The sequence below is a fragment of the Sebastes umbrosus genome, chromosome 14, assembly GCF_015220745.1.
Source record: "Sebastes umbrosus isolate fSebUmb1 chromosome 14, fSebUmb1.pri, whole genome shotgun sequence".
Classification (NCBI taxonomy): domain Eukaryota; kingdom Metazoa; phylum Chordata; class Actinopteri; order Perciformes; family Sebastidae; genus Sebastes; species Sebastes umbrosus.
In genome coordinates this window covers 11,105,050-11,130,557 of record NC_051282.1, presented here as the reverse complement: position 1 = coordinate 11,130,557, position 25,508 = coordinate 11,105,050, and the positions used below count along the sequence as shown (strand labels likewise).

Sequence of the window (25,508 nt, the reverse complement as noted above, 5' to 3'; positions counted from 1 at the left end):
AATCGATTAAAATATTTAATCACGATTAATCCCATGATTGTCCAGAGTTAATTGTGATTAATTGTAAATTAATTAAAATTTTTGTATCTGTTCAAAATGCACCTTAAAGGGAGATTTGTCAAGCATTTAATAATCTTATAAACATGGTAGTAGACAAATATGCTGCTTTATGCAAACGTATGTATATATTTATTATTAGAAATCAATTAACAACACAAAACAATGACAAATATTGTCCAGAAACCCTCACAGGTACTGCATTTAGCATAAAAAAATATGCTCAAATCATAATATGGCAAACTGAAGCCCAACAGCTACAACAGCTGTCAGTGTGTCAGTGTGTTGACTTGACTATGACTTGCCCCAAACTGCATGTGATTATCATAAAGTGGGCATGTCTGTAAAGGGGCGACTCGTGGGTACCCATAGAACCCATTTTCATTCACATATCTTGAGGTCAGAGGTCAAGGGACCCCTTTGAAAATGGCCATGCTAGTTTTTCCTCGCCACAATTTAGTGTAAGTTTTGAGCATTTTTTAACTTCCTTCACAACAAGATAGCACCATAGTTGGTACCAATGGATTCCTTAAGTTTTCATATGATGTTAGTTTAGTTTCATATGATGCCAGTATCTTCACTCTCGCTTTAAAACAAAGCCCGCTACAACCTACTGTAAGTTGGTCAGCTGTCACAAGTTACCTTAATGCGTTTAACGTATAATGCGATTTTTACTGAAACAAATTTGCGTTAACGTGTTATTATCTCGTTAACTTTGACAGCCCTATAAATTACACAACAATGTATGATTATCTGTAAGATAAAGGCTGTAGCAGAGAAGTACATAATGGGTATATCTGAGTGTGTGTGTGTGTGTGTCTGAATGAGTGGAACTCATGGTATGGGTTTGCCAGAGGCAAAGCTAACATGTGTCCTTGAAAAAGCACCTACATAAATATATGTGTGTTTACTATTTACCTTTGAAATGTGCAGGTGTACGCATATACACGTGTGTACTGTATACGTGTGTGCTCATTGGTTGAGTGTGTGAGTGACTGACTTGTACGTCTTTGCAAGCCTTCACAGATTTTAATAAACAATCGTAACTTTGTCAATCGCAAGACAGTGTTCTTGACAATATGTGACTCATTTACAGAGCTACATTATGTGTGTTTGTGTATACCTGAACAAAGCAGACGCAGCGGTGGCGGCCTGTATGGCTACCAGCAGACAGGAGGAGGAGACTCCACCTAACACAGCTTCTGAAACTGCCACGAACCCTGAACCACTGGGGAAGAGACGCTCGCTTGGGGGCTGCCTGTACACACACACACATACAGAACCACCCCAAAAAAATGAAAGTGCATTTATTCACAGATAAATCAGTGCCGTTAATAAATTGTAGCCTCGCAGCTCTGGACAAACCGATCCTGGATGAAGCAGAGAAACAGGCATCTATGATAAATTCAACTGGAATCGATGTTGTAAGCAAACAATCAAATATTAAGACAGTTAAAAATGGTACGATGCTGTGTAGATCCTAGATGAGTCAGTGAGAACTAAACGTACAGCGAAAGGGAGCGCCCTGCCAGGGTTTTTTGCTGATATGATGATATTTTGACTTAGATGTCAATAAAGGCCCAACAAAAAACTGACAGTCTGTTCTTTTGCCTGATCTATCTGTCATTCTTTGGCTCGCTGTGCCAATATAAGGAGTGACTGTTTGCTGAGTCGCAATGAACTCGCCCTCCCTCGGTCTCACTCAGGTACACACACAGACACGTATTTTCTCTCTTTCAGGGCAGGGACACATAATAAACAAAGAGTGCTGACCTATTGGCGTTACAAAGATCACCAGAGTGTGTCTCTGGTCTATGACGCGGCACCACAACAGCTGTGAACTCGCTGCCTGTTGCCACAACAGCAGTCACATAGAACATCCCAAATAACACATGTATGCACCTAAAGGTGCACATAAAGGTGCAAACACACACATACACACACATGCTGGTGCTTAACTATTGATACGAACACACACAAAAACAGCCACAAACAGGCATGTGCACGCACACACAGAAACAAGAGAGCACTCATTCACACTGGTCCTCTCTCGCTCTCACACACTTTAGCTTGTTCAGCTTTTAAGAGCTCTGCTCTGGCTACTTTTTTTACTGTCCCACTCAGCGTAAAGGACAAATTTCCCTTGCCATTTGAAATCTCTTATCCCCTGTATCATTGCCGTGTGACGGGGGGAACATTCCATTAAAATTATGTCAACCTTGCAGAAATATGACAGCGTTTTACTGGCTCGTGATATATTTTCATCTGCGAGCCAGCAGACAGTTAATTCAAATATAATTAAACTTCCCGGTGCACCATATTTAACACATTTTACAGGAGGTCGCTGCTGTGTCGATGTAGCTAGAGTTTGTTTACATACAGTCGTGTAAAATGAGCGTAATTGTGTGTTGTTTTGGTGATATTAACACGCATAAGCTTCACAGCGACTAGCTTCATTAGAACTGCAGTTATAAAGTAATAACTTCTCAAATGCCACAAAATGGAAATACAGAGAAGAGGAATGTCATATATTGTAAATATTGCAATAATATTACACAATAAACACAATCAACAGGCAAGTTTTGCGAAGTGAAATAGATTCCAGGCAATGGTTATGTCACTGTGTCAATAAACTTCATCTCGTTGCATAATAATTATGTCAAATAACACATCTTTCTGTTTCTTCAGTTGAAAATATTTTCCAATGTAAGCTATTTACTGTGAGGTCTGTGGAAACATGGTTTCTGCTGAGAAAACAACACTGACCGCCCATCCCCTTCAGGCCTCTCTCCAAAGCCACTCCCCCAAAATTATCATTATGAACGTAAACATATCATAATAAACGTGAATGGTGCACATGGCTATTGTTAGTACTCACAGCTGTCAAGCTAACAGCATGTGGAAGTCTCTGGTAACCGAGCAGAGTGCAAGCAGGCAGACATGTAGCCCGTCCAATCATTACATTTGGGCCGAATGAAATGATTGGACAGGTTTATTACAGTCCTGCAGCCACAGATACTGGATTTCTTTCTTTATCTTCTTCAGAGCATTTGATTTATTGATTGCTGTCGGGATGTAATGAGAATTTCAACTAATAACAAAAAATGTTTCTAAAATCTTTACCAACCCTGCCTTTTAATACTTGCCTTTGCAAGTAATCGAACAGGGACCTTTAGACGAAAATGTCAGCGTGGAAAACTGCTGCAGCTAACTGGGACGCCTTAATTAAAGCATAATCATTTTTATATGCTGCAGCTGTGTCTGCCCTCCCGTGATGTGACAGTGCACTTTTGGAAGTGCAGAGAAGCTGAGGTGTAGTGACATGATCTTTAGTTAGTGGTGAGCAAAGATGCTAAGTGTAGGGATATTTCAAGGGAGCTGCAGGTGTGGATGTGGAGGAAATAATTTTGCCACTGAGAAAAGAAACCCAAAACATCACAGAGCAGTCTCACCTTTCCAGTATCTCAGTAAGGAGCAGCAGACCTTGTTTCGGCACGTCCAGGTTGGTCAGCTGCAGAGTCTCCTTCAGACTGCGCACTAGGGACTCAATACCTAACACACAAACACACACACACACACACACTAATTTTGACAAAGCAACATTTGACCAGGCAGACAGAGACACATGTGTCTAATCTTGCTCAGACTGATGTCTACTACACTACAGGCTACAGCGACTTCCTGCATTAAAATGGGTGATATGCTCATAAATGTAACACGTGCACAGAGCATCATCACACACCAACACACAAAATCAGTGGCAGTGGTACATCTTTCTAATTTACTGCTACACAGAATCTTACACCAGATATCCTGTGTACTGGTAAATTAAGTTTGTACAGCAAGTCTTTTTCAAACAAGTTCTCTGTGTTGGAGTGCTGCAGGATTAAACGCACAGACAGTGGAACCTCAAATACATCACATGTAAGGGATAATGTACAGCAAGCCGGTCATTGTTGTGAAATAAACCCCAACGGGGTGATACCGCATGTCGGTGGACTTGCATCGCACTGAAGGGGTTTCTTTCACAACAATGACCCGCTAGCTGTACATTATCCCGCTTATTACACAGCTACGTACTTAAGAAATCAATCATTTGACACAAAAAAGGTCCGCCAGAGTCCGACATCAGAACTGCGCCCATAGCAACGGTCTGTTATACATAGCAACGGTCTGCTATAAAGAAATAATAGACCGTTGAACGCCGTGATTGACCAATCAGAATCAAGTATTCAACAAAGCCGTATAATAAACTGTAATGGAAAACGCCACAGGCATGCATACACACAATATTCATTACCATTCATTAGGGATGCAAAAAATTCTATGCCATTAAATGATTACTACTGTCTTCTGTGGCCATTTAGTCTGATATTCTGTCTGATATATATATAGTGCCATTGTAAATGTAACAGAATATGTTACATTAATATAGCATCATCTGTCTGATTAATAACAGTGTACAGTAGCTACCTCTGTTCTGCTAGTTTCCCCTGTACACTAACGGAACTGTGGTGCTTGGAGCAGAGCATGTGATCGGAGCACGAGGATTTTGGATGGAGCGCAGATCGGATTTTTAAAAAAAGTTGCCTTATCTCCCACTCCATCACGCTCTGGTACCTACCGCTCACACCATGAGTTCGAAGCATGCCCGAGAGCAACCCAGAAAGCATCTGTGTATTGCACACCACAATATTATCTGTCAAAAATCAGCTTGACGATGGAGTTCATAAAGTACTTTCAGCGGAGGGAACGAACAGCTCCGTTAGCGAGGAGCAGAAATTCTCACCACTCCACTCCGCTCACATGCCATGGCCTGGAGCACATGCCTAAAAAACAAACTGTAATGAAGTCTAAGGCAGAGGCTGTCACTGTCAGAAACACGCAGACTTTTGTGTATAAGCTGTCACATGACCTGTCTGTCCATCAATTATCCATCAGCAATTATTTTCAGATGTTAACATATATACCACGAAACCCAAAACAGAAGTTCTACAGTGACACCATCACATACAGACCTAACACACACATATACACACAAGCCAGGGATGAAATGATGTTTCTGATCCGTCTACGCTCTCTCACCATAGACAGAGTGACACTGGGAGAAGAAGAGTGGGTCGTTAGTCAGTAACACCAAACAGCTGTAGGCAGACCACAGCAGCACCTCACTAGTACTACTGGCCAGACGGTCAAACAGAAACTCTATAAGAGAGATGGAGAGAAAAAGAGAACTTGTGTAAAGAGGTTAAAGAAATAAAGTTAAGAGAGAACGGGGAACAATGTTGCTACACTATAATACTGTTCCATAGCATCATCACAGCAAAACAGGGTGTAATGTTTTCATGCAAATTTAGCCTATAATGAACAAAAACAGATGGTAATATTCTTTTTGAAAGTCCCATCATATTCTGAAGAGAGTTCTGGGGCAAAAGAGCAACGCGAGTATAATAGGTAGGTATAAAATCAGAGGGGAAAGCAACAAAGACAAACAAGAAGAAAGCGAGATACACAGACAGACAGCAATAACAGAAACGTAGATAAAGAGAAGAAGGTCAAAAGGGAACATAGAGGAAGAAAGAGGAAATTATTTGTAGAAGACAAATCAGAGAGAGGGCAACAGCTTGTATAGCTAGCTTGCATATCCCAGCCGCTGTGTCTGTGTGTGCATTTCACCAGGTACGTCAGCCTTGATGAAGGGAGGACTGTAATGACTGGGAGAATGAACCAGGACGAATGCAATACACCTCGCACTTGTCGCCTGCAACGTCTCATCACCACTCATCAGCAGCTGGAAAACACATTTTAGGGGCTTTTTTTTTAGAATCCACCAATCATTGAAGACACACAGCATTCAAACAGTGTACAGACCTTCCACAGTGTTTCGAGACATAAGGTATAGTTTCTTCAACTCTGCAAGGCTGCTGATGATAAAGAGATGAAGCAACTGTCTGCTCTCATCTTCAGTACACTGTCTATGTTCTGAGATTATGTTAAGTCAATCTTCTGAACCCATCGGCTATCGGTCTGACGATGAAAAGGCCTCTGGGGACAAGGGACTATATTTCTCGGGTTCCGGTGTAGCCAGCGGATATCCAGGCCAAGACTACCTCTTCCGTGCGCTGCTTATTGTTTACAGTCCAATTAGCAACTTGAGATGCAAGACTGGAGTTGGAGCTGAGAGACGACGTGTACGACCAGATTGTTTCACAAGTAGCCAGTTTACAAGCTAATTTTCAACCAATAAAAAGCTAAACCACTGTCAGACAATAGCAAATGGGTTCCCAGATTGCATTTCGGCCAATGCGTTCCGCCTCTTTGCTCTCCACACGGATTGTTTACCTGCATTCAACCAAAGCCTGCTTGAACGTGATTGTTCAATACTACTGGGACTACAAAGGGAGACCACAATGTCCTGTTACCTACAGATTCTGCATGTGAATGCAGACTCTGTTAATAGAGATTAATGTTATACTATTTTATGAATGTGTCAAAGGTAGTCAAATATCAACATCATGACTCTGCATGTAGAGTATATCCATGGCAATTTGTGCATGCATGACAACTCCTCCCTCGCAGTGTCAGACACTCTAGTAAATAGACTGGACCTGGACTTATTCCACCCATCAGCTGCTAACACCCCATCATTTATTATTATTAATACTGACATGACTTAACTCTACAATTATTTGTGCAATTATTCAACTGTGCAGTAGCCTGGCATAAATACTGCATTTATACTGTACATTTCAAGAAATATTCTTATTTATACTATTCTTGCATTTATATTTAATAAACTTAATGGATCCCACTTCTCAGCATTTTGTATTTATTTATTTGCACTGTGGTCATATGTCATATATTGAGTCTTTAATGCACATATTTGTACATATTTCTTATATTCTCATTTCTTATTTTTATTATTTACTTATATTTCTCTACATATATTGAGTTATATATTGTAGTATTACATACATAATTAACATGTTACATACTCCTTAATTTATGTTTATATAAGAGCAACTGTAACGCCCCTGGGGATCAATAAAGTGTTTCTGATTCTGACAATAAGGGGCTTGGAAATTATTTTTGAAAAATTATCAGAATGAAACTGTTTTCATACATTTGTCAGATTTATAGGATTTCTGACCTCTGTAAACTCCTATAAGAAATGTCTAGGCCACAAAGAAATGGTTTATTGTCCTTTTATGCCTATGCCAGTCCAACATTGGGTGAGCCAAAAATATCAACATTAAAATTATAAGTCACGATATAAAATGACTGGTTTGTCTTCATAAGTGAGGTTAATGTGATCTATATATTAGAAATTACTAAGGTACACTGAAGCCAAAGTGACGCCTCAGATGAATTAGTTACTTATAGGGACTTTCCATTAAACCTGAGACAGACTTATTGTGCTGTATATGACATAATTTAGTACCAATAACAGCTACAAAACAAATCAACATGTGGAAAATCTCAGAAAAGTAAATTATCTTATTGGCAAGGGACTCAGCGGGGAGAGTTTGCATGATTTCCTTTCTTGTTTAGTTTTCGTGTGTAGCACTGTTACTGTTTGTCTTTGCAACTGCAACAACACTTGAGTTTTTTTCTATTCTTTTTGCCTTCCAAGTTCCCTGTAGTTGTTATAGTTGTGTATGATTAAAAACAGTAAATATATTTGGTAAAATGGATCCTAAAAACAAAACAATAATTATGTTTTAGAAGATAATTTAGATTTGGGTGATTATTTATTTAAGAGTTTGATTTCATAAGAATTCATCACACAATGGTGATCTGCAAAAAAAAATCACTAACGTCAGGAGCTGTGCTGTAATGTGAGTCATAACGGAGAAAATCTAACTAGATGTAATCTACACATTGATTTCCCAGACATGAAGCACAAATATTTGTCCAGGGTAAACCCTCCCTGAACCCCTATTCAAAGGAACATTAATCCAGGATTAGGACTTCTTGTTATGATTATCGTCAGTGTCAGAATGCGGGTCTTGGGGGAGGCAGCAGGATGTTTGGACAGAGACCTTTTTCAGTATGAGAGGCAGAGGGCATTGGTCAGGGGACTGTTGCTCTTGGTTCTGGCCGTTGTTGGTATGGATGTCCTGGTTCTCATGGCACATGATCTGATTGCCGGGGCTGTTCATCAGAACGGACACTGCCTCTCCCAGCTGCACCAGCAGCCACAGCAGACCTAACAGATGAAAGACATCTGTTAGGCAGATGAAAGACAAGATGTGAAAACAGATACCGATGACAAAGCTCAGCATTCTGCAAATTGAACATATATAATAATGTTAAGACGTTAATAACAAGGTTTTAGACAAGACATGGGGCTAGATACATTAATGATGATTCATGATGAATGTCAGACACATAGAAATAGAATAGGGGTAGAACGGACATTCCCATTCAAATCAATGTAGCAGGATGATCAGAGCGGCGGCTATTTTTATGTGTACCGTTGCCATTGCGATCGTTGTACCAGGCTAACTTTCGTTTAAACTAAACCGATTTACTTGTGATGTTTTGCAGTAACGGTTCAAACGCGCAGTGGAATAGTAACATTACGAAGCATAGAGAGCCAGAGAGAGTAAATGAGTGAAATTTAACAATTCAATGCTCCATCCACACACTCTTGTCACAGCGTAGTAAAGCACATTGCTGTCGCCAAATGAGTTTACTTTGTTTCGGCTAATTTTCAATAACCAGTGCACCATTAAAGCATGGTGGAATTAGCTAGATAGATAGCTAATTAGTGGACAGCCATGCCATTGTTCCGACAGCCCATTATCCTGAACAGAAGCACATGGCTAATTATCATGCAAAATGATATCATCGGACCTTCCTAGTCGCTTTATTTTTCTCCCTACCATGACGAAGACATGACTCTGCTTCTGGTTTGCTTGCCCTGATATCCTTGCCCTAAACTTAACTAATCTCACTCCTCATGCCTAAACCAAACCAACTAATCCAACCAACGAAGGCATTCAAGGCAAGGAGATGGGAAGGTCCGATGACATCATTCTGCATAATAATTAGCCATGTGGTTCTGTGTGTTGCACGGAGTGTGTATTTTCGGAGAAATGGAATTTTGGAACAATGGGCAGTCCCCCAGACGGCTGGCTAGTTAGCTAGCTTTCTAATTCCACCATGCTTTCGTGCTACACTGTCCGCTCTCTTCCAGGCGAGCTGCGACCACACCTTACAGCCCCACTGATGTGTGTTCTGTTGTCACCATAACAGCAAACAACAATCGCAATTTCCTTTTGTACTAGTCAAATGACCACGGAAAAACACTTCAGTGTCTGTTCTACTCCTATTATATATTTCTATGATCAGACAACTTTTGCAGTGATAAAAATCAATCTTGGAAAAAGGATCCACAAAAGGAAGATTAGGATAAATTCATACTATAAATATAAATATAGGCTGCACACTGTAGCTCCACAAGTGATGTTTCGAGCAGATACGATTGCACTTAAGGGAGCTACAGTGTGTGGACCTTTACTTATATTTTCATTGCTGTCTTCTATTGGTCCAGCACCTGCCTGCAACGGATTTGGATGTGTACAAACCACTTTACATTGTTTGAATTCATACTGTACACAAATCAGAACTCAAACACACAATGCAATAAACAGTTATGTAATTAGCAATTAAATGTTGCCCTGCTGCATGGATTTAGTTTTCCTTTCCAGCCATCTGGACACAAAGTAATAAAACAAAACACAATAAATCATTTTTAAACATTATAAAAAGCATATTTTCTTTTCATGGAAATATCTTGAAAACTCGACATAATACAGCGCTGAAGAAAATGAATAATAATCCAGTTTAATTCCTCCATGTTGCTGCTCTCACCGGGGCTGCTGAGGGTAAGCCTATTAAGATTAAATCAACTAAAAATTACACAAACAACGACAGCAAAAGCTCAACTGCAGCTACTCTAAAAGCTGGGGTGAACTGACCTCACACCTCTATTACAAACCCACAGTGCATCCCATCTGTCTCCAAAGTTAATACAGTGATAAAACAACTTAAACTTTCTAGAGGATAATAATGATTTTCCTTTTCAATAACTCCATTCTGGTTATCACCCGCTGCACACGCTGGCGAGCTTATTATGTGCTTATTATCCTTATAACTCATAATTTCAACAAGATAGCAACACTCTTTCATCTTCGTATAATCCCTCCTCTTTCTCCATCGAGCCTCACCCTTCAGTAGATTCTGGATCTTCACTGAGAAAGATGATGATGGACGGGTTATTTAATGCCTTTTAGCTTATCTAAAACAAACAAACAGCTCTTTTTCATTATTAATAACCCCTTCCAACTAGTGGAGATCTCTTATGATGAAACAATAGTTGGCAAATTCAACTGATGTAAAACAACATAATTGCCACTATAAAGTCTTCTACTCCTCTTTTAAGTCCACACTCTATTAGTTCTCGCCCTGATGCTCTGCCAGGCAGCTGGGAGTGAGGTTATGTCTCATACATGACTACAAATTCATAATAGCCATCCACTCATTCTGTCACCAAACTAGTTGCTTTTGTGCTCAGCTCAAATTTTCATCCATTTTTAATAACATCCTCCCCTTATCTTGGCTCCATTATTGTATTTTTCATGCTTGCCTGAGCTTAAGCATGCTGTACTGATCTCAACAACTTCAAACCTTTAGAAGATAGCAACTCAATCTCAGTTATTCTATCTAGTGCTCAATAAATTTAAATGAGGCCAATCATTTTCCGTCCAGGCAGCTAATGATGCTCTCGAGTATACTTTTACACAGTCATTTTGAAAAAAGTATGTCTAAAAAGTCATGAAAACTTTCAGTTCAAGAAGAATATTTTAATATAGAATATATCTTGGCTTTGCTCCAGACAGCTGAATAATAAAATACGTGACAGATGTTTTTTTCTCACCAACGCAGTTATTGATGAGTTGGGGGGAGCTGGCATTGGCCAAAGTCTGAAGCAACAGGATACACACTCTCTCCCTGATGGCACTGGGCAAGGACTGAGCAACCGAGCCCCCGGCTGTCCCAAACAGTTTGATCCACACATACAGGGCCGAGGCTTTCAGAGCTTCATCTGGGTAAAGCATGGCCGAGCACAGGTGCTCCAGTAAGGGGACTGGTGGACAGAGATGGGAGACAGATGAGTAAACACAAAGACAAACCGAAGGATTAGAAGAATAAAATGAAGGATACATTCATGATCATGAGGGAAACCTGGGTTAGTGCAACCAAAGCAAATAAATATCTTACATATAAATGCAACAAATCAAATAAAGTGTGTTTAATCTAGTTATGTGTCTTACAGATACCCATATCTTAATACTAGGACCGCCATAGCCCACGCCATTTAACGTTGTGGTTCCAAAATTTGAATTACATTACATTGTGTACGATAGCCCTGCCCTGACTTTTCCTAAATACCTATTCTGCACATGCCTGTATTGTCATATTGATCGAATAACATTTAGAAAACAAAATAGATTGGGTTTTTTTATGACAAAAGCCCCCTTTAGACGCCAGGGATAGCACCAGTTGGTTGTTGGTCCTCTACTCCAACTCTCCTCCGGAAGCTGAATTGATGCATTTGCATAATGGCCCTATAAGCGCATTGAGACAATGAATGGGACACAGATACTCATTTGCACGCCAATGTTCACTCACATGCATTTATAACCACTGTCCTGTGTGTGCACTATACGCATATATGATTAAGGCTTTACTGAATAGCTTGACGCTTCATTCATAACGTTGACATTTTAATTATTATTAATAACTTACAGAAACATTGCGTGCAGTCCACCTTCTCTCTCTCTCTCTCTCTCTCTCTCTCACAGTGAGCTACGCGGTGCTCCGTCCTCTCTCTGTAACTGTCTCAAGTCTTCAGTCCAAAAGTCAAAATGTATTGAAAAAAGGTAGATGTAACCATTTCCAAAATTCACACTTTGTTTTTATCTAATGAAATATTCTGCTTCAATCCATATTTGTTGGTATTTAGCCTTTCAACAACAACATTTTGTTCCGGTACTTTTGCTTTGCCATGGACTATTAATGCATCGGGTGGCGGCGTGAAAATAGTTTTTTCTAAAAAATAGATATGATATGAAAATAGCACATTCTACACTGCTAAGAGTATACCAGTAATTTATGTAGGTTCTAGCTGTGTATGGTGTGTGGGGGCTGCGTATCGACTGATGTCATTGCTGTGCTATGGAAACACAGCAGCATAGCCTGAGGCATCACAAAGAGAGGGAGACTGATGAGGCATTAATGTCCCATCACCACGAACAAAAGGATACAGACGCTCTTTAGTGTGGGATTTGAAGAAAATAGTACCCCTAAAGAGCCTGGCAGTCCCCGTGTTAAAGGTAACTTTGGTATTTTTCAACCTGGACCCTATTTTCTCATGTTTTTGTGTCCAAGTGGCTAATGGGGACAACAATTTTTAAAACTGATCCAGAATTGAGTGGGAGCACTGCCGGTTGCAGGCAGCCTTGAAACAGGCTGCAATGTAATCCTGGCAAATGCGCACAATCAATTTACGTCCACTAAAGGTGATTGTTTTTGCCACTGACAGGCTCAGATTGTTATTAAAAGTGTCTGACAAGGGGTGCTGCGGCAGCTCACCTGGTAGAGTGGGCGCCCCATGTATCAAGGCTAAGTCCATATTGCAGCGGCCTGGGGTTCAAATCTGACCTGTGGCCCTTTGCTGCATGTCAACTCCTCTCCCTTTTCAAAAACTATCTCTGTCTCTGTCAATAAAGCAATAAAAGCCTCCAGACCCGATCTGTTTGTTATTGAGTCTAACCAAGTCTCGCTCAAGGAGAAGTCTCATTCTGAAAACTTGCGAGAGGTGATTTGTTGCACAAAGATGATGGTGGAAACGTGAGTGAGAGGTGGAGAGAGGAGTGCCAGGAAGAGTTTGTTGTGTTGGAGTACAGAAAGCGTAGCTTAGTGTTATCTAAAATATTTTCAATATCATGGCTGAATATTTAGCTGATTTCGACAATATGGGTGAGGCTGCAAGATTTCGCAAAATGATTGCTCAATACTGGACCAATTAAAAAAAATTGTTGTCCCCATTAGTCACTTAGACACAAAATCATGGGAAAGGTTGAAAAATACCTAAGTTACCCTTTAAGATGAGGGGGAACAGACAAAGATATCCAGAAGAGAGTTAAAGGTAATATATTGTGAAAGAAAGCACAGACAACAATGAGAGCAGCGAGATGACAACATGGAATTGGAGCAAACCGCTGGGAACAAAGTGTGATTGTGAGTTTCACCTGAACAACCGCTTTAGCTGTGACAGATAATGGCAGAGCCAACACCGGAGGGAAAGTTGCCATGAAGATTAAAGGATTGAAGATAGGCTATTGAGAAGAGAGCGTAGTGAAATGGCAGGCGGAAGAGAGAGTGAGAAAGGGAGATTAAAAAAATACATAGGCGTAGGACAGGAGTCTTCTTCTTCTCTGAGCACAGCAGACAGGAGCTAGAGACTCACGGGTTTGGCTCTCTGACAGAGAGAGCATGATTCAGAATCAAAAGAAGGGGAAAAAGAGAAAGACAGATGATAGAGAGACACTCATGGAGAGAGTGATGGTGCAAAAGAGAAAGATAAGAGGAGACAGGTAGAGGCAGAAAGAGTGAGTTAGAGAAAGAGAGAAAGAGTGAGAGAGTATGAGACAGAAGTGGGGAGAGAGAGCCATCCACTGAAGAGTCACAAAAAAAGAGGGGAAAAGAGAGTTGAGAAGGACAAAAGTAAGACATGGAGAGAGAGGAATTATAGATACATATACAGAGTGGATTTGTTGCACATGGCCGACAGTTGTTTTGTGCATGTACAGTATGTGATTTTAGGATAACAAAGAATTAGTCTCTTTAACATCACTATTGTTTTTGCCCTGAAATGTCCAAACAAACTGTACTAATGAAATGAAGACATTTACATGGTTCACAGTGACTCAAATGGAAGTAGCTCTGTAAATGTAGTTTTTAACTACAACTAAAGCACTCTGATATCATCAACTATGTTTATAACTCATTTTGTATCTCATAAATTATCAAGAATATACTATAAATCAGTGCTTCCCAAACTTTTATTATGGGGACCCTATTTTTAAAAATGACAAACCATCGCGACCCAATTCAGAATAGGCTTTATCTATAACTCATGAGAAAAGTGAATTTGTGCATAAATGTTCCTCACCATTTTTACATGGTTATCTTACTCACAGTAAGATAACCATGAGTGTTTGCATAACAGCTATAATAAGTATTTCAGAATCAAAGGAAAAATAAGGGTACACATGATGGAAGGTGAGACACAGACAGAGAGAGACAGAAGTGGTTAGAGAGAGGAAAGAGAAGCAAAGAGGGTCTATGAGAACAGAGGAATAAACAGTGTTTAAGTGCCTGGCAGCACTGGAGGTGGAAGGAGACAGAGCAACAGAGAGTCAGCGGGTGTAGAAGAGAGAGAGAAAGAGATGACAGAGTAGGAGAACCAAGCCCGAACCCAGCTGCTCCGTGGAGCTGATGTAAGGTAGGAGAGGCTTCCAGACATGTTTGATTAAACCAAAATATATGAGGTGGCCAAGATGAGAGCCAGGCATAAAGAGAGGAGAGAGCAAAGAAAGGAGAGGGGGAGAGGAGGGAGATAAGACCTCCACAAGCAGAGGACGGAAATGGAAGAACGCAATTTAAGAGTGGTAAAAGGATGGGTGGAAAATAAAAGCCTTACTATTGTTAACACCACATTCTATGACACATGAATACAAACACAGAGACAGACGCACAAAGAACTGAAACAAAAAAGCGTTTTTCTTTTGCTTTCTCTAAAAAGAGAAAAACAAAGGTTCATTTCCGCTTGCCTTGTTTACTGTGATGCTGTGAACTACTGTACCACTCTCTGTTCGTCTTGTGATCTGCTTTCTACAGTATTCTTCTGTTGTTTTTCACTCTTTCTTCAGCCTGCTTGACTAAGCCTTTCTATGGCTTTTTACACTTTCAGCTTCCAGTGTTTCCCACTAATAAAATGCATTCGTTTGGTCCACTTTTATTCATTTTTCTTTCAAATGTCTGCATAGAAATAAAGCTGAAAGTGCAGACTGATCTGCCAAAATGGTGCATTAATGTGTAGTCTGTGTAGAGATATTATGTCCTTAATGACTTCACTGTTGGACTTTGGAGCTCTGATCATCTCAACCTGTGAGAAACACTGCAGCCTGTACTATATTCCTTTCCCCCCTTGTTATCTTTGCCTGCCTTCCTCTTTCCTTAACTCATTAATGCTTCATCTTCCCTCCCTGCTCACTCATTTGTCTGTATCCTCAGTTAGGACCTAAGGGAGTAAGACAATACACAGAGAGAGAGAGAGAGAATAAAAGACAGATTCAGGCAGAGAAAAGCAAAGGGGTGAGAAAAACAGAGGGGTTAATCAGTTAGATAGACAGGCAGACAGCAAGTCAGAGAGGGAGCGATATGTGTCGGGTGCTCTGGGCTTGTGTTGTCATTGCCGTGCTGTTGTCATTAGTCCAAACAGCCCTACAGAGACTTGTTGAGTGACAGGCCGCAGACAGGCACACACAGTCAATAGAGGCAGCCCGCATCTCTCATCAGCATCACAACAACCCGCCGCCACCACCATAGGCTGTTCAGGGGAGCTTGTTAAACTCATAAAAATACATGAAGGTGGACACACGTAGCATAGTAAAATAACTATGCTGCCTGCTGCTACATCCACTCTCGCCTGTAAAAACAAGCATTCAGGCATGACACAAACACAATACAACACACACACACACACTTGACGTTGATTAACGGCGCCCATTAAACAGAGAGGCGTAATGGTTCAGTATGAGACAGACATCCTACAGGTAGTTGTAGGAGAGATTAAATCGTTATGCGTCACTACACTGCAGAATTGTACAAAAACATATAAATATATCCATATATATATGGGCAATTTCAGGGGAAAGGTTGGATGAACATGTATTTGTAACTTTTGTAGCTTTTTTCAGCAAGCAGGCATGGCATTGGCAATGCAGATAGAATTTTAAGTATGTACGCCGCACGGATATCTCAATGCAGCTGGGGCGTAATTGAAAAGGTCATCGCCGCTGGAGAGATTGAATTGAGAAAGTGCAGGGGAAAGGATATGAAAAATACAGTTTTGTGACTTTTTCACATTTCTCAGAAGCAGAAGGAATATGGATGACTATTTTTTAAAAGTGGACACAGTACAACTATTTCTATGCATTAGGGATGTAATTGAAAAGGTCAAAATAGGCTGTTGTGATTAAATTGTGGATATCCCTGTGCAGAGAGAACAAGGGATGCTGAAAATTAAATATTCTTTCATATCCTTCTCTTACATTCAAGGTGAACTGTTATATTTCTAATATATATGTGGGTCTCAGCTTATGAGGCGAATTGCCCCAGTGTGTCGTATTATTTTTCTATCCAGTTTCTTAGATGGCACAGAAGATAGACATGAGAGGTGTGACGAGCATGATGAGCCATCTGAGATCTGACCTGATCCGAACTCATTTGCATTTATAAAACCGACCCAAACCAAATTTCTTTATGGATTTGCTGTTCTCCCCGTAAAAGATATGGTAGTATATACCATGCAATGGTAGAAATGTGTCCACCGGTAGATATTTGGATATACCGTTTCCACCGCGGTAGCTAATCTTGCGAGATCTCGCAAATCCAGCTGCCTCGCAAGGTAACGTGATTTGGGCAGACATGGAGGAAGAGAGTGAAGTAGAGCCATGAGTAGAGCAGGAGGAGGCATCCCAACCTACCCAAGATGAGGAAGAACTCTGGCTAGATAATTACCAGACAATTGCACGCTGTAGTTTATTTTGACAGTGTCAACTTTTTGAAATGAAAGATGAGCAAATCCTGCAGGAAAGGTCAGTCTTTTTTTCTTTTGGTACACTCTAAATACAAATTTGTGTGATTTGTATAGGCTATTGCACTGACTCAAGTCAGGCTGGTATTTATTTGCACCTGTTAACCTTCAAAAGACTTGAAATTGTTGTTTTCAGGAACCATAAAGCTTCCATTTGGAAAGAATTTTAGTTTTATTGTTTTGAGTCTTTTGTTTTTAACTCAAGTGTTGTCTAATGTGAGGCTATTGTTTTTGTTTGTATGGAAGTTCCAAATAAAAGAAGAATATATTCAAATGTGATGACGTATGGTACGGTTATTTTGAGCATTTCTTAATTGGATTCACTGAACAATTACTGTATCGTGATACATACCATTACCATGACATAAAATGAGATATTGTGATAGAATATTTTGGCCATATCGCCCACCCCTATATGCAACTCACTAAATGCCAATATCTCAGTAACTAAATAAATAATACATCACCCTTTTGTCCAATGTGAAAAGGCTGCCTTTCTCCCTTTTCACTGGGCCCTGTTCCCCGGGGTGAACGGTGTTTTGTGTCTGCTTAATTGTTGATTTCAGTCCAATGTTTAAGTTTATTTGATAAATTGTCAAGTAGTGTGTATGGATGACTCAGGCTTGTTTGGTTTGTTTTGTGGGTTCATGGGATTTTGTTGTTCTGCCTGGGATGTTGGGGTGGATCAGCAGCTCAATCAAAGAGAGTGCAGCCAGGTTTGCCTCGTTATGTCCTCTTAGAGGGGAGGGACTGGGCACTGTTAAGAGGTAAGAGGGGAGAGAAGAGTGAACAGCTTGCTGTGAGGCTGCAGTTTTCTTTTGTTTGGTGTTCTTTTGATTTAGTTTAAATGGAGTTTCATTGAATTTTTTGTTACTAAACATCACTTTTTTTGCACTACTCCGGCTTATCAACCTGTTTTTTTCAACATCCCTTTTAAAAGTTTTACAGTGACAAACCACCTCATCTGCCTTTACATGGGGTGGCAGCACGACATCCAGTATCAACAAACTTGACCAGGCAGAATGCTGTGAGCCTCTAACTTGGGCTTTCCCGAATACTGTTTTTTGGGCTTCGAACCTTTGGTGTGAAATATTCAAAGGTATTCGAAGCTTCGCAGAGCAGTCTGTCGGTCTCCATCTCCCCTGTTTCAGTGCCCGGGACAGTGCCGCTGCCGCACTACTGTAAACACACACACACCTCTACACAAAACAAACAGCGATATCCCTCTGAGAATAACTAATAATAATAATTAATGTTGAATAGGAATAATAAATAATGTTGTGTGATTATTCCTTATTTCATGGGCTATTTGGGGATTTATACATTATTATTAACATACTTATAAATAATAAATGAAAAAAAATGAAAAAACAAAGCATTCAAATAGATATGATTTGTAGGTTGAATACCATGGCAACGGTCGATGCTTCGAAACATGCAGGTCAGCCCTGCCTCTAACAAAGCAATGTTGACACCAAAGTGGACTCTTATATTTCAAAACAGCAGCGTTTAGTGCATGCACGCTGCTGTTTGTACACCAGTGCCTGTATATCTAACTGTGAGATGCGACTGTGTGTCTGTTGCAGTGTCTCACCATACTGAGTCACCAGACTGTGGGCCACGTTGGGGACGGCTTCCACCAGGTTCCCCAAGAAGTTGAAGGTGGGCTGGAAACCCTTCACACAGAGCTGGTCACTCAGCTGGACAGAGATGTGCACAAAATCGATAACAATAGATATACAAAAATGTAAAGGCACATATTCATTAAAGCTTCACAGCATATGTCCTATACATCTTATATAGTTGTTATTATTGTAGCAGCACAGCAGGCATGAAAAAAATGTGACTTCCACCATTATATCTATGATTTTCATTTTATATTATGTTTAAAATAAATCCAGCTATAAGTACTACAACACCCCAATGTATACTCCAGATCTCTTACATATTAATCTATAATTCAGTTGTTTTTCAGAACTCAGAAAGGTAACCTGCTTCTTTTTCCAGTACTCCAGTATTTTCCTTAAAACATTCTAATCAGGCTCTATTCTAGTAACATATATGAGACCTGTCGGCACCTCTACCTGGTGTTATACCCCTCTGTCATCATCCGTATACACAGCTTTACTATTATCCACCTGCAGCTGAATGGGGCTTTTCCACTACTGTCTCCCCCAGAGGTGACACAACAGCAGAAAGACGGGGGACAAGCACGCAGTCTGTTTGCCAAACGGCCCTGGGAGGATATGTTGTTAATTTTACAAGCGCTGTTAAATATTTTACGGTGTTGATGCGTGTTCTGCCTGTGCCTGCATGTGTATATGAGCAGGTGTTTCTCTATATGTCTGTAAATGTGTTCGACTCACCTGTTTGTGTATCTCATCCAAAACAAAGCGATACGACAGCTCACACTGGAGCTCCAAAAGCAGCTGAACCAGCACTGGCACACGCAAACATACACAAACGCAAGCGTTTACACAGACACAAACATCAAACATAAAAAACAAAGAGAAGCATTCATTAAATAAACATCACAGTTCAGTACAGTTTCACACTTCTATAGGAAAATCTCTGCAATTATGAGAAAGAGAAAAACTAAATAATAGTTTGTTGTATTTATTAATATCAATGAGTAATGGATGTTGTTTAATCAATGTTTATTTTGTGAGTAATAGTGACAACGTGGGTTGTGCCTTAGGGATTATAGGACTAGATCTGAAGTCATTATATGCTACCAATAGCCCATATTGTTTCTGATGCATAGACTGTAAGTGGACCTAGTCACTGTGACATCACCCAATGGTTTGTGGACTACGGTTTTGAAGCCTCGAGTTTGGCATTTTGGCATCCGCCATCTTGGAGCTAAGCACAACCGAATGCTGAATAAGATATTTTTAGGCGACCAAAAAGGTTATAACTAACTTTCATTTGTAAGACGAAAACACGGACAACTCCCAATGCCGTGGTAGCGACCTGTCAATCACAAGGTAGCCTGGTCTATTTGACTCTAAATGGGACCATAGTTTACTAAATGAACGTCATGCTGTATTGAAGAAGACTTGAAACTAGCGATTGAGACCATAAACTCATGTTTACAATGTTTACTGAGGTAATAAATCAAGTGAGAAGTAGGCTCATTTTCTCATAGACTTCTATACAATCAGACTTCTTTTTGCAACCAGAGGAGTCGCCACCTGCTGGCTATTAGAAAGAATGCAAGTTTAAGGCACTTCCGCATTGGCTTCACATTTCAGACCCTGGAGTTTCCCACTGTTTTGATGTTATAAGGGCAATATGCAGGTTTACAGTACCTCTCAGCTAAAACCAAAGCTCTCATTACATTGGCTGCTTTACATGACTGCTTAGCTGATGTTAGAAAGGTTCTGGAAGATTCCTGGCTTTCTCATCCCCTTCTTCATTTCTCCTCATATGCACATACATTATGACTGCATTATTTATAGGGCTCAAATGAGTTTCAAAATGGGTTCTTCCCACATTCTCTGTGCAAAGAGCAAAAGCAGTGTCAAATTTCAAGCACTCTGCTAACTATTACAGCAAGTGGTCCCCGAGGCATTTTGAGGCAGCTACCATAAAATCATTCTGTCATTTGTACTTAGCCAAACATTTTTGCATTTTGGAGGACTTCGCTGCAGTGAGACGAATCTGACTGTGCGCTAAAAACAGCTAGTTCACTGAGAGGCCAACATTCAGACAAACAAATCTGCATATAGCAGCCTACACTGATCATTAAATACAAAGAGAAAAGGTACTGCAAAGTGGAGCAGTGAATGAATATCAATGAAATGAGGTCAAAGCCTTCAAAAATGTTAAATTTAGAAACTGGTATGTGGAGCAAATGTAAGATCACCTTAGTAACCAGCAGTGACCATTATCACAGTCACAAAGAGAGTTATCATGTACGTGTCTTTGAGATAAAGAGTGACTCATAGCCTGTGTGCACTCTCACACTGTCTGCATTACAACAATTACATAACAAGTCTGTGTGAGTGTAATGTGAGTAGGGTGTATGGGTGCATACACGCACACACACACACATATCATCCAAACCACAAAGAGGCATCTCTTCACCTTGGTCAACCTTTTCCAGAGTGGCTGGGTCCTTCATGGTGTGAAGCATCCCTAAGGACAGAAAAGAAATGACAGGCTAGATTTAAAGAGCATACTTCATAAAAACAATGAGATATACAGAGGTCTCACAGAGGTATTAAAAGAAAAAGGAAGCTAAAAAATGAATACTCATACATGAAAAAGGAACTCATGTTGTTGAGTGTTGAGGTCTAATTGATCATACTGTACAGTCTGTGTAACCAAATGGAACCTATGTGACAGTCACAAATGTCGCATCTACTGCATCTTGGGTTAAAAGCCCTGACACACCAAGCCGACAGTCGGCCGTCGGACAGTTTAGGGCCGTCGGTGAGCGCCTGTCAGTTTAGTTTTTGCGGTGTGTCTCGCATCGTCACCTCTAGTCTGCCCATGCCTGAGGTTGAGAGAAATCCCTCTGATTGTCTGTTCATCTTAAACTAATCAGTGCACGAGAAGAGGAACGGACGAGAGGAAAGCAAGCAAACGAGTAAAGTCAAGAGGACACACACAGAAGGCTCTGCTATTTTTCATATTTTCACAACAACATGGCCATCTGGAATAAAGCTAAATGTTGATTAAAAGTGGTGCGAAGATGGTCGGCAAACGCCGCTTTGTTTTAAAGAAATAGAAGCGATGACGGCCAACTGCTGCGTCGCCTCACCTCACCTTTGTCTTGGCCGACAAGTTGCATTTGAACACACCGCAGTGACGACAGCCAACGGCCAACTACCACATACATTGTGCGCCTGCGTGAGGAAATAACTCTCCACAACCGTAAGGCAGAGGACTGTGGACATACAGTACAAGCCCTTGTTATGATACATACATGAAATAAAGCGGCATTTGCAGACCATTTTCACACAACTCTCACTCACCACTTAGCTCCCCGACGGCCCCAAACTGTCCGACGGCTGACTGTCGGCTTGTGTGTCAGGGCTGTTAACCCAAGATGCAGTAGATGTGACTGTTGTGACTGTCACACAGGTTCTATTTGGGTACACAGACTGTAGTATGATCAATTACACCTCAACACTCAACAATATGAATCTCCTTGTACCTTGTATCCTCTGTTTTGTCAAGCTCCCATACTTCTAAACCTAGTTAGTTTCTTTTCCATGTACGAGTATTCCTTTTCTTTGTCGGCTTGGCGTTTCAGGGCCTAGTTTTATAGAATTTCCAACACATGTAGCAGCAAAAAAGTCATGTCACGAAGCAAGCGTGTTAAAAATAATAAATGATTGTAATGGCTGAGTCTGTAAATACTACCCTACAAGCATGTAAAAAAGGACAATGTGTGGTGGGGGAGATGAAAGGCATACTTTATATTGGATTACGCTCTCATTGGCACATGGTGAAGCTCAGTTCAGCAGACCATCCCACAGGCACTGTAATGGCTCTTTTAATGTCTTGTTATATTGGTCAGAGCTTTTAACGGCTTACCATTTTGCCACATATCCTCTCATTTCCCTAATTTGATTAGAGCTCAAATGGCATAATACTTCATGCTGCAATAACCTCATGAAATTCATTCAGCGAGGAGGTAAGTATCTGTAATATCCTGTGATGAGGATGGTTCCATAAAAAACACACTGTGGTATACTTATAGCAGCTGTAGAGTAAGAATTTTATAAACTAACACACTAGTGCTTTTTACCTGCCATCCTCATAACATGTCCTATGGGAGACTTAATAATTCATTGTGGCAAGGATAATGTACTGGGCCTGGCCGAAAAGTACTAACAACAATACAGGACTAGTAAAGCAACTCTCCCTGTACGCAAGCATGATGACTTTACCAGGTGGTTGTCATAATATTGATGATTTTATACATCCAAGATAGATTCAATCATATCATAATATGTAATAATTGCATTGGTATGCAGTTTTATACTCTGCTTATAGCTTAGTCAGCAGAGAATAGTTAGACTGTATTTAGACAATCAAGTAGTTTACATAATTAAACTATGCAATGACAATACAATTTCGCATTTGATTTAATCTAGCGGTCAGGAAAAACGAAAATCAATTATATCAACAGGAACTAAATGTAATACCCTGTACTTAATGAATACAATGTATTGGTTTGAACCACAGATGGCAAGAGTGTATTTTCATTATGCCTATAAAATGAAAGAAAAGCAGGTCAACTCTATTATCTGTGTGAATTTATTTTTAATATAACTGTATTATGTTGAATATTGTGAATACCTCTGTGTCGTGCTGCTCAGGTAATGTGATAAAATCTATTGTCTCGGTTGTTCAGTCTGACCTTGCAGAAAAGCAGCGATGTGACTGCAGCAAGAGCACCACTATGGACTGACCCAGTGGAGCAAGACGGAAGCTCATACTTGCAAACTCAAGCCAGCAAGATGTCCAGAACAACCAGTGCTGGTTAGTTATGGTCAATATTGAATGGAGGATCTGTGCAATGTTCAGTCACACTTTCTGTTAAGTAACCTTCCAAACACATACCCACACTATGACTTATCAGCTGTGCCAACAGAGAGAGAACAGGTGAGAGATGAAAGCCCAGTCCTTGCTAATCATTCTTGCTAGTCCTTCCTTCACATCTTAATCCCATGCTGCATGTTCTACTATTTCTCACCCAGTAGGGAAGCTGTAAAATGCAGAGAGACTCTGTGGTCCTGTCGGAGCAGCTCTCTCAAGGCCCCCGGAGAACACTTCAGCACCCCGCTGATGCCAGACAAGGCAAAAGATTTCCTCACTGACTGTACAGCAGAGACAGAGGGAGGAGGGAGAGAGATGGGAGGGTAAATAAAGCCTGGGCATCAAGGGAAATTAACAGGATGATTTATTTTCCATGAATACTTTCTGGTAAATCCTAAAAAAGTACTTAAGACAGGAAATGCTGGGAGATAATCATTGCACTATTTGGCTGGATGGTGTATTATAAGTTACAGCTAGGTGTGTGTTAAGGAAAGCTTCATATTCAGGTAAGATAAAACAAGTTATTCCTCACCGCCAGGGCATGAAATTAGCACCTGCCACCTGCCAAATACAGGGTAAATGTTGGCTGTGGCAGGTGAACATTTCAGGTAACCTGCCACCACTGCAGACAGGTTTTCCTTATATTAAGAAATATCATTTTTAAAAAGCAATTCTAAAAGCCTACATTAAATATATGATAACTTAATTTTGCAGGTCCGCCATTTCTCAATAGCTGGTAATTTATTTAATACATTTCCAGGAAAAGAATACAAAGTTAATTGTTTTGCTTTATTTCCATGTCTGCAGGGAAAAAGATAATTATTAGCAAATAACTTCATTTCATAAAAAAAAAAAAAAAAACTCCCTGAATCATGACATGATCTACCAGGTTGCATTTGTTTAGACAATAAGTCACACAATGGTGAGATCTGTGCCTGATGAGAAGAGTCTATTAGTTTTGGTTTTGGAGCCGCCTCTTCTCAAGCCTATTTTAACCATTATATACTATTTTAGCATATAATTATTAAATAATGTATATAATAAAGTAATTTTCTATCAATTTTGAGGTAAATATTGGGGTAATTTGGCAGTAATTCCAGAGAAATTTCAAATAGGTAGCTTGCTAATTATCACCTAATTACCATGAAATTTGCAGACCTGTAAAATGAAATGTCATGCATTAAGGTTACATGATATATTCCATAATTCTTCAGTCTGGTACCACTGACTCGGTGTTTACAGTTTTAAAGCTTTCTACCTAGATTTCAGAAGTGGCAGCCAGAAAACATGAGTGGCCTGTAGAAATGTCCAGTGACCTGCCACAGTGGCAGGTGAGGACAAAGGTTAAATTCAGACCCTGCTCACCGCTATATCTTCACTGTCAATCATCTCAATGACACAGGCCACACAGAGCAGCAGCCCGCCTCCCTCTGCAGGCACCAGGCGGCCGCTCCACTTGGGGTCATGCCTGAAATGGATTTTGTCATTAATAATATCCACGCTCGTCATTTTGGTCGTTCCACCTGTTGAAACAGATATCAAATCGTTTTGTAAGTCAGGCAGGTGAGTACTAAAACGCTAGCTATCCCTAGCTCCTCAAAAACAAACATAAGTTGAAGGTTTTCCCAAAAAGTGTTCCCTAAAATACCTTTGACAACGTTATAACATCAAATACATCTATCCAAGTCAGTAAACTCACCATTAATTAAACTAAAAAGTGATGTAGCAGACAGTTATGTAGCCTAGGCAACGACAGTTTCATGGTTTCCATGGTTTTAGCTAGCAGTTGCGCGCGCTCAGGTCACGGGCACACTTTTTTTCAATCAAAACTTTATTAAACAATGCAATATGTTGTTTAATAAAGTTTTGATTGAAAAAAAAGTAAATATTCTTTGCAATTATATTTGTTTTTGTACTTACGTTGTAATATTATTATAATATA

General features: G+C 40.2%; 1 protein-coding gene across 6 annotated transcripts in view; it reads right to left on the bottom strand.

Moving 5' to 3' along the window:
• LOC119501627 (meiosis inhibitor protein 1) overlaps positions 1-25,384 on the bottom strand; it is a 71,689-nt gene extending 46,305 nt beyond the window's left edge. For 4 of the 6 annotated variants that reach the window (XM_037792104.1, XM_037792105.1, XM_037792106.1 and 1 more), the window contains exons 1-12: positions 25,266-25,384; positions 24,932-25,089; positions 23,724-23,847; positions 21,101-21,151; positions 19,378-19,451; positions 18,606-18,711; positions 11,003-11,212; positions 8,100-8,266; positions 5,734-5,848; positions 5,143-5,262; positions 3,510-3,609; positions 1,181-1,315 (exon numbers count right to left, since the gene is read on the bottom strand). In XM_037792104.1, the coding sequence (XP_037648032.1) occupies positions 1,181-1,315; positions 3,510-3,609; positions 5,143-5,262; positions 5,734-5,848; positions 8,100-8,266; positions 11,003-11,212; positions 18,606-18,711; positions 19,378-19,451; positions 21,101-21,151; positions 23,724-23,847; positions 24,932-25,075 (1,346 nt within the window). In that variant the 5' untranslated portion in view covers positions 25,076-25,089; positions 25,266-25,384. The remainder of the gene's footprint in view (positions 1-1,180; positions 1,316-3,509; positions 3,610-5,142; positions 5,263-5,733; positions 5,849-8,099; positions 8,267-11,002; positions 11,213-18,605; positions 18,712-19,377; positions 19,452-21,100; positions 21,152-23,723; positions 23,848-24,931; positions 25,090-25,265) is intronic. The other 2 variants (XM_037792107.1, XM_037792108.1) reach the window with 2 other exon arrangements.
• Positions 25,385-25,508: the final 124 nt, after the last annotated feature.